Raw genomic sequence first — 15,454 nt, forward strand, 5'->3', positions numbered from 1 at the left:
ATCACAGAACTGTAGCATATACTGAGTTTAAAGGAACCCATCAGGATCATCGAGTCCAACTGGCCCTGCACAGGACACCCCAAGAATCCCACCATGTGCCTCAGGGTGTCGTCCAAACACTTCTTGAACAGGTAATTTTATTTATTTCCTTTTTTTTTCCCTTCCTTTTATATATTTCTTCATTTTTCTTATTTCTTCCTTTTATTTATTTCTTCCTTTCATTTTTTTTTTATTTAATCAGGTGGTAATTTCAGAGACGTTTTAAATAATGGAGGAACAGAGGTGGCCACCAGCCTCTTGCACTGGATGGGAAGACACCTCTTGGCCGAGATGCTGAGGGTTTTCCATCCCAGCCACAGCCAAGACCGTTCCCACCACGGTGTAAGTCTATCAGAAATGTTCCTTGGAGTCTGGCTGTGCAGAGGCAGGCATTGTCTTTCTCCTTTTCTTCCTCTTCGAAGGACTTGGGGCTCAGCCTGTGGTTCCCACTGCTCCTGAGGAACAAAGGCTCCGTTGTCCCTGCAGCAGAGCATTTTCATCAGCCGTGGTAATAAATCCTCTGAGCAGGGTGGTAATGAGCAATGTGAGTGCCTGGTGTGACAAACACCCATTGTTGTGCTTCAGTGATTCCCCCGACGCCGCTCTCATTTGGCACTGCCAGGCCCCTGATTGCCTTTGTGGCATTAATTAGAGCTGAAGCCTTCGCAGTTTGGGCTGCTTGTCTTTTCCACCGCTGTTTCATTCCACATATTTATTTGTATTTAAATTAATTATGGATCAATGTTAACTCAGGGTATGCTTTGTTGCCCAAGCAGTGCCAGCTCTGACTTCTTCAATTTGTCTTTTTTATGACAGAGTCGATTTGGTGTCTGGGATGTTCTCATTCCAAGTAGAGTCTTCTGGGCAGCGGCCAAAAAATCCAAGGATAGTTACTTGGAGCGAAAACTCGATGGGAAATGCCAGGAGGCTTCTCACTAATGTTTTCACAAAGTTCTCATCACTCCCACAATCCCTCTCCTCCTCCGGGGACATAATAATGTCTCATAATGATTCTCATTAAACTGGAAAAATGTCAGTTGACATTACCCTGGGAGAGGGAGGGAATTTTGGGGAGGTCCCTCGTGTTCAGATCGTGTTCATCAGGACAAGCAGAGTTAAATTAAGGGGTGCTCTGTTGTAAATCCTGGGCCAGTCTGGTTCAGGGGAAGGAAGCCACAGGAGCACAAATGGATTTCCAGGCAGTAAAAGTAATTTCATCTTGAGGTTCTTTCTGGTGTTTCAAAGCAAAACTCAGGGAGAGGTATCTGGAATTGAAATCTGGGGGCAGAGAAAAGGTGCTTAAAACTATTAAAATTTGGCATGGAAGGCTATCAGGAGTTTTAGTCCATCTCACCACCCAAAGCAGGATCAGCTACAGAGAAAACTTCCATATATAGTGAATTAAACTTGCATATATAGTGAATTAATGCACATATATTACAAGCAAGCAGAGCTGTTAATTAATTCCAGCACAACAATAAACACAGGCAAAATAACTTTAAATCATTCAATGGAGAGAACAGGTGAGAAGCTTGAGATGGCCTTGGAAATAGATCCAACCCATGTAATGTGTCCTCTGGGAGAGATTACAGAGGGCAAAAGTGAACCCAAGACAAATCCGAGCTGAATAACCCCAGAAAGCCCCTTTAGGTTGCTCCTTCAATGAGCCCTTTCCTTAGAGAGGATCCTCCTTGGGACAGTGCAGGCTGGGCAATATTTCCTTGGAGTCACCCACGAAGCTGGATGGGCTGTGCGAGGGCATTCTCAGAGCTGGGGAGACCTGCTGGAGGGGGGGAGGCTTTTAATCTGTCACTGTCCTTACCTGGGCAAAGCGCGATGTTGCAGAACTTGGTTTGCTTCTCGGGGCCCTCGCAGGGGTTGCCCCCGAACTGGGGGGGTTTGCAGGTTCGGGTCCGGTCCCTGTAGCCTCTCCCACACGTGGAGGAGCACAAGCTCCACGGAGACCACTCGTCCCAGGTGCCGTGAACTGCGGGGGAAGCAGAAGGAGTGAGCTCCCTTTCCCGGGGAGGGCCTGAGGAAAGCGAGTGAGCGCCACAGGGCACAGCATCTTCCCACCCGGAACGTGTGGGAAGGCCGAGAACAAACCAGCCCAAAACTGTGCAAGGGGAACATCGTGTAATTTTTGTGCCGTGGTTTTTATCGACACCAAGTGTCTGTTACTTTCCAGTCTTTGACATAAATAACAATGCAGTTTCAGTTCACCCTGATTTTTTTTTTAGATTTTTTGAGCTAAAACATCCTTTTTTTGAGTAAAATATGAGAGGTACAAGGAAGCAGCATCACTATCACTTTTTCACTTCTTACCCTTATTTCTGTCCCTCAACACATTTTCTCACTGAATTGTCAAAGGCTACAACATTTTAAATCTCTCAGGAAAGCTGTAGCCTTGATTACTGTCATAGGTCAGTGACACCACAGGGGCAAAGCTAGGGAGATTTGGAAGAGTAAAATGGAATGGGCAACAAGCTCCAACAGTGCTCAAACCATCACTGGTAACTCCTGGAATTAGAAACCTAGCCTATATTAATCTAATCTAATTAGCCTGCTAATTTATATTAATCTAATCCTCTCCAATCTAATCTAATCTAATCTGGCCAAGATATTTATGGAAGTTTAGTCACTGTAATCTTTAGAGACCAAAAGTTATAAGAATGCACTGGATGAGAATCCTCTTTCTGGAGGGATTTCATCCCTTCCAGCTTTACTGGAAAAGCAAATGCCAAATCAATAACGTTTCAGGAAAAGAAGAAACCCCAAAAAACAGGTACTTTTCCAGTCCTTCATCAGTTACCAACAGTGACTGATGTCCCGGTGTCAGGAAAGGGTGTTCCAAGCTAATTGTCACCAGGCCTTGAGCATGATAAGGGGTAACTAGAGAAGGAAATACAGGAAAGAACATGGATGGTGTTTTCACCACAGGTGATGGTTTCACCATTGTAGAATTGCTTTTGAACACTGATGTTGCTGGTCAGGAGACACGAATAACACAATTTAACAGCATCAATCTTCCAAATAATCAAAGAATCATAGAATAGTAGAATGGCCTGGGTTGGAAGGGACCTTAAAAACCATCTTGCTCCAACCCCCTGCCACGGGCAGGGACATCTTCCACTGGACCAGGTTGCTCAAAGCCCCATCCAATCTGGCCTTGGACACTTCCAGGGATGGGACAGCCACAGCTTCTCTGGGCAACCTGTGCCAGGGCCTCCCCACTCTCCCAGGGAAGAATTTCTTCCCAATATCCAATCTAAACCTACTCTCAGTTTGAAGCCATTCCCTCTTATCCTCTCACTACATGCTCTTTTAAAAAGCCCTCTGCATCTTTCTTGTGGGCTCCAGTCTCCCCAGAAGGTATTATTTTATCGAAAGTGTAGGAGAAGGAGTATGCAAACAGAGGTGATGGATTTCTCAGTTCATCACCTACCAACATCCTGAGTGTTTCATGCTGATTTTGCACTGGTTGTTGCTGATGCCCAGTGTTGGAATCTGAGCAACTGAGTCACCTGGTGCTTCTCTTTCCCAAAACAAAAAGGGGAGGAAAGTTAAAGTGCTGTGGATGCAAGGGAAGGGTCTCACTGATATTTTGTTTGGGTTTTTTAAGCTCACCCTGAAAAGCTGATATCTAAGGTGGGAGAGGCACATTCCCTGTGGGTAATCACTCTCATGGATGAGATCTTTCCCAGTCTGCTCCACATTGGAAATACCCCAAAGGACACCTGCCTTTCAGGTGTCCTGTGTTCATGGATTTTAGACAGCGTGGAATTTTCCATACCAGGGAAAACAGGTGCCCATCTCACGGTGCTTAGTCTAACAAGGGTCTCTGTGTGAGGCTTTAAGGTACAAAGAGAAGGAAGAGGGAACAAAAAACATCTTCCTTCAAGAATCATAGAATGGTTTGGATTGGAAGGGACCTAAAAGATTATCTAGTCCAACCCTCTGCCATGAACAGCAACACCTTCCACTGGACCAGGTTGCTCAAAGCCCTGTCCAACCCTGGCCAGGGACGTGGTGGCCACAACTTCCCTGTGCCAGTGTTTTCCAGAAGAATCACAGTGGAGACACCACAGGCAGCCAATCCCCCATGCATCTCCCTTCCCCTGGTGCCCACAGATACCTGGGCACACGGCAGAGTTGTTGCACTGTCTCTGCTCCCGGAGGGGGCCACTGCACTGGGTGCTGTAGGAAGATGACACGCAGAACCTGGTCCTGGTCTGCCAGCCCTCCCCGCAGGTGGTCGAGCACACGCTCCAGGGGGACCACTCCTCTGCTGCAGGGTCACCTGTTGGGGTTGGAGCAGAAGGTGAGGATCCTTGGCACCTGGATCTCCAGGGCAGAGATTCCCAAGCTGCATTTCACCGGTTGTCGGAGGTCTGCGGTGCTGCGCAACGTGTCCTACAGGTGGTGTGAGAAATGGGGGTGAGGGGGTTGGTGAGAAAAGGTGAGGGTTGAGAATGGGCTAAAGGGTTTTTTTCGGGGGCTAGCGTAGAGCTATAGCACACAAACACACAAGGAATTAGGGAAGGGTGTTGTAGAAGCATCAAGGGCAGGACAAGCTTCACCACCGATAACGAGGTGGAGTAACCACTGCAGAACTATGTGGCATGTGTAACACCTACTGAGAGAGAGCACTAATTAAGCAACAGTGATTAGTCAGATACAGTAAATGTGTCCATAAATTGATCAGTTTAAGGATGTTGTGGAAGCACCAATGCACTGAGCAGGACAAGCTCCACCACTGATAACGAGGTGGAGTAACCACTGCAGAACCATGTGGGATATGTAACACCCTACTGAGAGAGAGTACTAATTAAGCAATAGTGATTAGTCAGATACAGCAAATGTGTCCATAAATTGATCAGTTTTAAGGATTTAACTCCTTTCCCTGCCTTCTCACAGCCCCTGCCAATGCAGATTGGCAGAGGAGGAGCAGACAAAGGAGAAGATGACTGTTCCTGAGAAGGGTCAGCTGGAGGAATCCCACAGAATGTTCTCAGCATCTCCTTTGCCTGTGGAGACCTGCTTTGAGCACGTGACAAAGGACAAGGCTGACTCTTACAGGGCATCACACTGTCCCTGTCAACTGCTTACCTGTTGGGGCAGCATTGGAAAGGAAACTAAAAATACCCCATTGAGCAAAAAATGAGAGCGAAAAGCAATGAGATAAAGTCCCTTTGTCACTAATATCCCTGCTGGGGGTGCTTCAGCAGGCCACAAGCTCCAGATAATTCACCAAAAATGTTACAAGGGCTGGGAAAGGACAGTTTTCCATTAGTTTTCATAGGCATCAGTCTACCCTTGACAAAATGCCTTTCTTCCCCACATGAAAACAAAAGCTGGCTCTGTCTCATTTAATTAAGCCATGCATTGTTTGGGTTCTCAGCTTTTTCATGGATTACTAATAATTACACATGATAAACCTGGAATGCAACATTTGGTATGTATAGCACACAGGCATATGGCACAAATAAACACCAGCACATCTCTGATGCGTCACAGAGGGGCATCCCCTTCTAGCAACAAGTTCCTCAGAGCATCAGACCACACTGTGTCACATCCCAAACAGATGCATCTGGCGGACTATGGATGATATAAGTATCACAGTGCTGGGTGAAACAGGTAAGCAGGACCTCAGGGGTCGTACAGCACAGCCCGAGCTGCATCCAGCACTTGGATGTGTTATCCCACACCACCATCCCATTCCCAAAGAAAGCTGGACAGCTGATGCTCTGCTAAACTGACCAGCTGCAACGTGGAGCATGAAAGAGGCTCTACAGTTGGAGATCTCAGCCTGAGATCTCGGTGAGAGTTATAAACCAGCTGCATGAAAAGCAGCGTCAGGACAGAGCTGTGATGGGGACTGTAAGGATTGGAGACCACCAAACTGCCCAATGCTGCCTAAAGCTGTGCATGTCTGGCTTTTTCCTCGAGGTAGTGTCTTTATTTACTAGTGTTTTCCGTGTGCTATGGAATTTTATGCAGGATTTCAAGTGTTTGTGTCCCTCATTGGGATTTTGGGTAGTTATCTACGTTGTTTGGTTTGTGTCATGTTTGTCAGCACATTTACTTTGAATATCTCCTGTCATTCAGGCTGTTGGGAATTAAAAATATACCCACTAACTGCAGCCTGGGGAACTAATACCTGCCTGTTGAGGGGGGAAAGTGTAGAGGAAGACCTGACTTTGCTGTAAAATGGACAGACTTTTATTCCTTCATTTATTGGCTGGACAGAGAAAGAGGTGGAGGTGAGGATGAGTCTTTCCCTACCTCATCTATGCCATTGTAATGATAATAATGAGATTTGTAGTTCATTAAGCCAAAGTTGCTCAATACTGTTCTGCTTTTGTGTTTTGTTCCATTAATCTGGATGGTTGTTTCCAGTTAGAGGGATGTTATGGACACTGGTCTTTCTCTGGGATGTGTGGGAGACAGTGTTTGTTTTGAGGCTTTGAGCTTCAAGAAAACATCACTCCCATATCCTGTTTCTCAGGTATTAGATATCCTGATATACAAAGATCTGCATTTCCATGGTAATTTTCCTGCCTTTCCAGTAAGGAACTGAACCGGCTCTGTCAGACAAACAGTCCTGGGGTGCTCCAAGTTCATCATGAGCAAATTTCCTTTGTGGTACCATCATTTCAGCATTTCCCATGCAGAGTGGCCCAGACTCCAGGAGATCCCTTCTTAGCCCACAGATCCCAACCATTCCTGCTACCCTGCCTGCTTGGACGCTGCATGGACAGACAATGTCCTTACAATTCCTGTTGAACACCCTTCCTCAGCCTTGAGCAACCTCCCCAGGACCCACACCCAGAGCACCCAGAGCACCCAGTCCCTTAATGACAAGGAGCTGGGGGATTTTGGTCGGGAAACACTCCCATTTTGTGCCCCAAAGTCTTTCTGGGAGGCCAGAGGTGGGACAGAGGGAGCCTGCAGAGATACAGGGGCCTCCTCCATCAGCAGCTCATGGCTTGGAGAACCCATCATCCCAACCATCCCACCACCTCCCCACTCAGACCTGGGTGGGGTTTTGCAAACACCATATTCAGACAAGAGTTACTGTCTCAGTAGATGAGTGAATGGCATCTTTGAACCAAATTCCACCTCTCCTGACTCTTTCTTTTCTTTATTACTTCTGGCTTTTGCCCTTTCACAGCAGAAATAACTGTGCTTAGAGGCAAATCTCCTCAATTATCATCTCTCGCATTGCACCAATCCCTGGCTTTTAAACCCATAATACAGTTTACTTTCTAAGTGCTGGTTACTCCCTTGGCTTTGGTGTCATTTTGAACTAAGCAATTTATCTCAGTCTACTGGGACATTACACCCAGACTAAGCCTCAAACCTTGCAGAAATTTAACTACTTTTCAAACTATGTGAGACCCAGTTCTGGACTCTCTCAGGCATGAGACAAGATCTCTCATTCTCCACTCAAGAGGAGCAGAATATTGCCCATCATCAAAACTGTGGATGAGAAGAACTTCTGCACTCCTGTGGATCAGACGGCAGCAAGTACAAATTACTGGGCGAAACATATTCCAATTATTCATCCCAGAAGTGGATTCTGTCTCTGTTTTTTGGTGTAATGGCAAGAAGTCTACCATGCTCATTGGTCTTGAAAGCCACCTAGTACAGCTCAGTGCTGTCTTATAATAGACCTGCCAGAGATTATAGAATCATGGAATGATTTGGTTGGAAGGGACCTAAGAGATCATCTCATTCCAACCCCCTGCCATGGGCAAGGAATGGTGATCTACACCATTCTACCATTCTGCTAGACCAGGTTGCTCCAAGCCCCGTCCAACCTGGCCTTGGACACTTCCAGGGATGGGGCAGCCACAGTTTCTCTAGGAAACCTGTTCCAGTGTCTCACCCCCCCTCAGTGAAGTTTTTTTGCTAATATCCAATCTAAATGTATTCTCCTTCAGCTTAAAGACATTGCCCCTTTTCCTATCACTCCATGTCCTTATGCAAAGTCCCTCTCCCGCTCTCCTGGAGTCCCTTTAGGCACTGGAAGGGGCTCTAAGGTCTCTCCAGACCCTTTTTTTCAGCAGGCTGAACAGTCACAGCTCTCTCAGCCTGGCTATAGAGCAGAGGTGCTCCAACCCCCTAATGCACTCAACCAAATTTGTCTCCATCCCCAGAGGAGAAGGGGTCATGCTCTGCCCTCCATCATGATGTGCCTGAGGCAGCTGCCCCTGCAGCTTTGACCTTTGATTAGTCCCGTAATGCTCCAGAGTAGCTTGGGTTTGACCAGGAGTGTCCCAAAGGATTTTACAGGGGTGAGTGCCCCACCTGAAGCAGGGAGATGGCCCTTGTTGCTCCTACAGATCCAGCTGTAGCAGCTGGAGAGGGTCCAGCAGGTGCCGCAGAATGAGACACGCTGGATGTCACTCCACAGGGATGTACCACTGCAATTCAGGATCCTTTCCAGCTCCTAGCCAGCCCTGAGAGTAACTGAGCTCAGCTGGCTGTGTGTCCCCATCAGTGCCTGCAGCTTCTCCATGACACTCCTTCCCTGGGCACTAATGGAGCAGCACATCCCTGTCATCCCTCTGCCAGGATCCCTCTCTGCCGTGGCCTTGTCTGTCAATCTGACATCTCTCCCCGTGCAAGACACCTCTCTGCTCACATCCTGCTGCTGGCAAAGTCCTCCTGGAAGCAGTCTGAGCTGGGAGGGCCCGTGCCAGGGACCTGCTGGGCTGGATCTTGCTCTTGTGCTATTGCTGGGAGAGACACGTGGGCAGCAGCAGCACCACGGCTGTGCCAGAGCCTGTGGGCCAGCAGGACCTGGGCACCAGGGAGATGAAGGGCTGGCAGGAGAAAATGCTGCTCTTCAACTGGGCAGTGCTGTCCCTTTGTCCCTAGTCCTTTATGGATGGCATGATTTTTGTATTTCATATTTTTCTAGGTCTTGAGCTGAAGCGACGCAGCTTATCCCCTACAGACTGTGCCCACAGCCAGGGAAAGTGTGGGCTTGGCTTTGGTATCCCCAGCTAGAGATTCCCTCTAATCCCTTGCTGGACTGTACCTTCTGACTGGTCTCTACATCTCCATTCTGATTTCCTGGAACAACCTGGCTGTAGCTGGTGCTCCTGGGACAGTGATAGGAATGTGGGAAGCTTTGCAGCAAGACAATGCACATCTCCTGGCTCATGCTGCATTCAGGGACAGCACAGCCTAAGCCAGCCATGCTCCAGCAGTGCCCACCATGGCAGGGAGTTAACAGGGATGTCACTGAGCCCAGATCCAGCATCCAGCTGCACAGCAGGAAGAAATGCCAAGCTCTGAAGCTGATGGCAGAGCAACAGGCCGGAACAGAGCTCTGAGGAAGCACCTGAGACCAGGCAGAGTAGGAACAACAGGGGACATTACAGGACCTGCCTTGGAGTGCCCTCCCTTCCTCCAAGTGTGACTGAGAGATTAAACTGAGATTCACCAGATTATGGTGGTGCAAACGTCCTCCCTCTCCTGCAGCCTTTTGCCAGCTGCCACAGATCCTCCAGACAGTGGAGCTACTTCCACTGGAGGGAGCAGTTTCTGTGTAGGGTAGAAAGAAAATTCAGACCATCCCTTGCCTTGTGTTGAAAGACACAACTCCCAAAATTGCCTGACCACACCCAGAGCCTCCACCCCACACAGACTCCTGACACTGATCATTGCTGTACCACGGCAAAGTCCTGCTGGGTTGGATGGTGCACAGCTGATCTACACCAGAATAAAACCCATTCTCACTTATAATGAAATCACTTCTCTGAAGCCTTTCTAGAGCACAAAATGCTTGCACATTTGCAAGGTTCAGCACATCTTGCTTTGCCCAAGACCCATGGTGTCTCTGCAGGGAATGAAGCCATGAAGGGAGAGCACAAAACCTTTCCAGATTTAATCATAGAATCATAGAACTGTTTGGCTTGGAAGGGACCTTCAAGATCATCCCGTTCCAAGCCCCCTGCCCTGGGCAAGGACACTTTCCACTGGACCAGGTTGCTCCAAGCCCCATCCAACCAGGCCTTGAACACTGCCAGGGGTGGGGCAGATTGGAGCTGGCGTAAATCCAGGTCCAGTTCATTCCCATCTTCCCATACCACACCCTCTGAGACTACTACATATTATTCCTCTTCTGTTGCAGAAGGGAGGAAGGTCCTGCTGCAGAGCTTACAAGTCCTTGCACAGCACTAAAGGCCCAGTGACAGAGGAAATCAGTCCTGTTCTCTCCTCACCAAGCCCTGCTTGCCCTCTCCTACGCTCAGTGTGAGGGCATGACAAGGACATCAGCAAAGAGGCTGCATTGCAGTAAGGTCAGCTTTGGCTTCATGAACCATGGCTGCTTAGATAGTCCACACAAAGCGGTGGCTCAGATGTGTGTGGCTCAGGCAGCAGGATGAGGAGCAGTCTGTGAGATGTATGGCCTTGTTGGGGCTTTGTGTCTAACCCTTTCTGCCTTCTCTGGCTGATGGCACCAACACAAAACCCTGCAGAGTGATGGAATGGGAACAAACTGAGTGATGAGCGTTTGTTTGGGGGAAAGTCTCCCCCACAGTAACCTGGGGGGAAAAGTGATGGTTAGAGGGGTCATTGAAACAGTGGAGAGAGTCAGTGAGCCAGGGAGTGCAGGGAGCAGGCAGTGCCAGCTCCAGGGGCTGCTGGGGGAGGTCAGAGCTTACCTATTTGAGGTGCAGGGTACCCGTAGTGCTGCAGTTCGTCAGGGTCCTCTCGCTTTCTGTTATCTGTGGACCTCAGCGATTGGCTTCTGGAATTATAGCGTCCATTGGCTATGGCAAGGTAATGGGTCATGTAAATACACCTTGGTTCACTCTGCAAGATCTTTCACTACAAAGGTTACACGTATAAACAACAGCCACCTGCCACCACCACCTGCTTGCCAACCCCAACACCCCTGGCCACCAGTAACTCCCGAAATTTAGCACCAAGCCAGCCTGAGAGACTCAGGCTGGGTGGCAGCTCAATCCCTTATTTCTCAGTGAGACTCAGGACCATGCAAAGTATGATCCCTTATGTCTGGTCTTTAATTGCATTGATTTTCTAGGGTGCCTGTACTCCTTGCTGCACTTGTGGAGGATTTACCTCTTCAGATGGGCTGGCATTGAATCCCACCATCCCCAGTAGTGCTCTGAGGTTTACGGTAGTGACTGGCAGTAATTTGTGGTGGAAAATCCTGTCTTGCAGCAAAGATCTACTTAGAAATGTTCTGTAGAGGGATCAGAAATGCTCTGTAGAGGGACCAGAAAATGCTGAGTGGAGCAGGCAGGTGAGGGCAGGTGAAAAGGAAAGGGATAACTCAAAAGGATGTCTTATTGTCAGACTCTATACCCTGTCACCAGCCACAAGGAGAGATGAAAGTCTGGCATCAACAAAGTCCCAACAGAGCTGTGGCTGGGAACCTTTCCAGCTCAGTGGAAGAGAGGAACTCCTCACCCTTGTGTCCTAACTGGAAATCTCCCACGGAGACCACGGTGTTGAGTTCAGAAGGTAAATAATGTATCCAGTGTGAATCAAAGGCATTTGACTCCTGACTGACAGCTCTCACCCCTGTTTTTCCAAAGCCATACTCTGCCAGCTTTCCATTTTCATCCTGTGTGGATCAGCCCTAAATTTGCTACAGGGGAAACTAAAATTCCCGTTCTCCACGCTATTGGGTGTGTTGCAATCCTGACACGTGCCCTCCCTAGCAAAGAGAGAAACAACAACCAGATCCCACCCACCAGCAGTGCCTGCTGTAAATCAGGAGAGCTCAGCTGACTCCACTGGAGTCACATGGAACAGCAGAGAGCAGAGCTGAGCCCCGGTAACCTGAGATCTGGCAGCCAATTTGTTTCCAAACAGCAAGTACCAGACAGAGGACCTTTTCCCCCCAAGGAGGTAAAACAATCAGACATCTTTTCAAGAAGTATGAACTGCCAAGAGATGAAATGGTGACAAATTTGACCCCGGAACCCTGAGAAAATTAATAAAGGTTAATGAAGCTTCAGTGTGGTGGCAGGAGTCTTTATTGCCATCCAAAAAGGGAAAGCAGAGGAGGGAGAGGAATGATTCAGAGAGTCCCTGCCAGGAGCTTTATATTCAGCAGTTTGGATCATGGAAGAGTTTGTGAAATTGTATTATTTGCCATCACTGTTGCCTGAAAGCAGGACTTGAGGAATGAAGGAACTGGACACGCCGACTCCTCCAAACCTTCCCAGCACTGACTGGTTGCTGGCTGGAGGGGAGGGATGAGGCAGTCACCCCCTGCCATCCTGAAGGGAAAGACACTGATAGTATGGCATCAGGATCACAAATATCCTGGAATTTGCATACACATTGTTTTTACATGGCTTTTAACTGGAATAGAAAGGTCTCAAATATGATTTTTCTTTTAGCTAAAAATCATGGGACTTTCCTGTGCGAGATTCAATTAAAAAACCCCAACCTCTAACTAGTTTTCCAATACCCATTTTTTTGAGTTTGCTTCGGAGAGAACTTAAATTAGTCCCATATTTGGGACTTCTCACAAACTCTGCTCCATTCCCACCACCCATCCCTGGCTATACCCACGCACCTTCATCTGCTCTGATTTGCATCCTCGTCATGAAATCTCACAAACCACAAGAGCACACAAAATCTCCACGTGCAGCAAATCCCAGAGGCTTCCCAGAGACTTGTTTAGGCTGGGAGGGGAAAGTGGGGCTGGGCATCAAGGAGGAGATGTGGAGCTTGGATGGCTGTGCCAGCTGCCCAGAACAAGGAAGGTGGCAAAGAAAATTTGGGACTGAGTGTCCCAGAAGCAGTCAGTGAGCATGGATGGATGGATGCACAGAGAGATAGGACTCAGGACAGAAGGAGGGAAAGATAAAAGAGACATCCTGGCACCCTGAACCTCCTCTCACCAGTTATTTGGGCCCCTTGTTACTGACATCTCCTAATGACTGAGCTCGATTTTGAAGGAGCAGAATGATTTCCTTTGCTCCCTGACAGATATGATGAGTCTGCACTGCTATTTCTCATCCTAATTAAAGCCAATTAGGCCTAGTGGCTGAGTGAATGACCCTTCCAGCTTGTTCCAGCAAAAACAGCCTCCAGGCCCATGTCAGGGTCTCTCCACTGCTGCAGGCAGCCTGTCTCCCCTTGGAAAACGGGCTGCAGAAAAGCAAATCTGTCTCTAACCCCAAACATGGCTTAGATTTAAGCTGGATGGTTTCCTTGAGGAATAGCAAAAATCAACCCTGGTTCCAAAGAAAGCAGGGAGATGCCAGGTCCCTCGTGAACAAGGGGAAGTTGATGCAAGTGATGCTTTGCTGTGGGTTTTATGCACCTGAACTTTATGGTGTGGAGGCCAAAAAACAAAGGCAGTGGGGAACTGGTTGGATTTCAGCAGCCTGCTTCCCACAGCAGGGTCAGTGGAGAGGAGTAATTCCAGGATCAAAGCAAGGCCTGGACTTGATTTACATCCCAGCTGCATAAATGCCACGAGGAAGGCACAGACAGCACCTTCCAACACAACCAAAGGGAAAAAAATAGAGACTTCAAAGTGCTGTGGGCCAAGGTTTTAATATCCAAGCCTGTCTCACAAGAGCCACACATTCTGTGCTCATGCCCCAAACAGGAGAGGCAAAGCAAACAGCAGGATCATGAAATTATCCAGGCAAGGTGGGATGGTGGGAATGGAAGGATGGACCAGAGGAAAGAGTGGAAAAGTATTGTTAAAAAGAAAAACAAACAAACATTCAAATGGTGTGAATGAATCTCAGTGTAGTAAAATTGAAAGGAAAGGTGGTGGTTGTGGAGTTTTTGGGGTTTCTGGCAGCTGCTAAAGAGTAAATTAGAGAAAGACAGAATCAGCAAGAACCCCTAAAAGCCAGAATCTTAGTGGATGTCAAAGAGGGTAATTTTGGAGGCCTCTGGATATATGGCAATCACACCAACAATCACCCAAAGCATTTTGAACATCTGAGACTTGTGAAAATGTCTCTGGGTGAGATCCAGGACTCTCAGATACAAAATGTCTGAACCACCATTGAAAGAGGGGACAGGGTGAAGTCTCTGCAGCAGCAGCAGATATCTGTAGGATCTATAGGACAAGGAGCTCTTCCAGTTTGCAGTGAGTTCCAGCCTGGCCTGCAGGGAATGAAGATGCTCCTACACATGCCCAGGATATTCCAGCTTGGTGGCTGCAGCAAAAAGACTATTTTTAATGGACATCCGGGGCGGCAGAGAGTGAGACTGAGGCTCAGCCTTTGCAATGTGATGTGCAGCCTGCATTCCTTCACACCACAAACAGTCCCACAGCTGCAGGGCTTGATGCTGAACTTGCTGGGTGCTGGAAATCCAGCACAGAATGACAGGACTGTGCCAATGTCACACTGATGGCAGGATGTGGTCACCCCTTCCCCAGCCGTGGGGAGATGCATCTGCCCAGTCTGCATATTCATAAATGTCAGGGGTGGGTTTGTGCTGCCTCTGCCAGATGGGATGGCAGGATTTCAGCTGGCTCCTCTTTGGATTCTCATTCCCCAGGAATAAGTGCAGGCTGCCCACATCCCTGATTGTTCACGGATTTCTCCAGCACTGCTGAATTCCCACGCCAGGGTCAGGCCTATGACATTCCCACTCTGGTTTGGATGTTGTCCATCCAGGATCTCTGAGAGGACCCTCTGAGCACTCACAGCTTCAAAAACCTGAAGGGCCATTTGCAGCCAAGAAGGGCCCCTGGAGCACAGTGGGTGTCCCTTTCCATCCATAGTAGGAGGACCCAGAAAACTCCTCTGCAAGCACTTGCCACCACACTTGGGTTGGCATTTTTTTCTTCCTTCTATAAAACAGCAATTCCTGGTCAAATCCAAGAGATGAAGGAAATCTCCCCTGTCTGTGCTGGAGAGGAGAAGAGTCTTCCTGAAAGAAGTGTTTTCCAGCATGAAAGCATCAAAACAGGGCTCAGCAGTTTGTCTCCAAAGAGGATTTTGTGACAATTAATTGGAATTAAGTTGTTTATTGCAAAAGAATAAACCAGTTTGTGCTGCCTCGTTCTGTAGGTGTAGTCTCTGGTTCTTTGCTTCTAGCAAAGAAAAAATCAGAATTACAATAAAAACTGAGTGATGTCCTTCAGATTGTGTCTCTTGAGCTGCCACAACAAAAGTCTCTGCTTAAGCCAAGCTGCTGTTACCAGACAAAATTCCCTTTCCAGTTTGGGATCAGCCTTCAATACAGTTTTTCCTCAGTGTTTCACATCTTTTGGGTTTTGTCCATGGTTTTGTCATCTGGCTCACTTGTCACTGGGCTTGGGGATGTATCCCTGGGGAAATTTAGCCAGAACATCATCCAGCAAGACACTCCAAAACATAAAAGAGCAGAGGTGGTGGCCAAAATGAGTGGAAAAACAGAAAGACCACATAAAAGTGGTGCC

The 15,454-nt window shown here is 48.0% G+C and overlaps 1 protein-coding gene across 11 annotated transcripts in view; it reads right to left on the reverse strand.

Moving 5' to 3' along the window:
- Window positions 1-15,454, reverse strand: part of ADGRB1 (adhesion G protein-coupled receptor B1) — a 292,967-nt gene that overhangs the window by 150,835 nt on the left and 126,678 nt on the right. For 10 of the 11 annotated variants that reach the window (XM_027698585.1, XM_027698589.1, XM_027698588.1 and 7 more), the window contains 3 exons: window positions 10,722-10,829; window positions 4,175-4,339; window positions 1,862-2,026 (listed from right to left, as the gene is read on the reverse strand). In XM_027698585.1, coding sequence (XP_027554386.1) covers window positions 1,862-2,026; window positions 4,175-4,339; window positions 10,722-10,829 — 438 coding nt within the window. The remainder of the gene's footprint in view (window positions 1-1,861; window positions 2,027-4,174; window positions 4,340-10,721; window positions 10,830-15,454) is intronic. The other variant, XM_027698593.1, reaches the window with a different exon arrangement.

Source organism: Neopelma chrysocephalum, unplaced genomic scaffold, assembly GCF_003984885.1.
Source record: "Neopelma chrysocephalum unplaced genomic scaffold, ASM398488v2 Primary Assembly neopelma1_129, whole genome shotgun sequence".
In the NCBI taxonomy this organism is placed as follows: domain Eukaryota; kingdom Metazoa; phylum Chordata; class Aves; order Passeriformes; family Pipridae; genus Neopelma; species Neopelma chrysocephalum.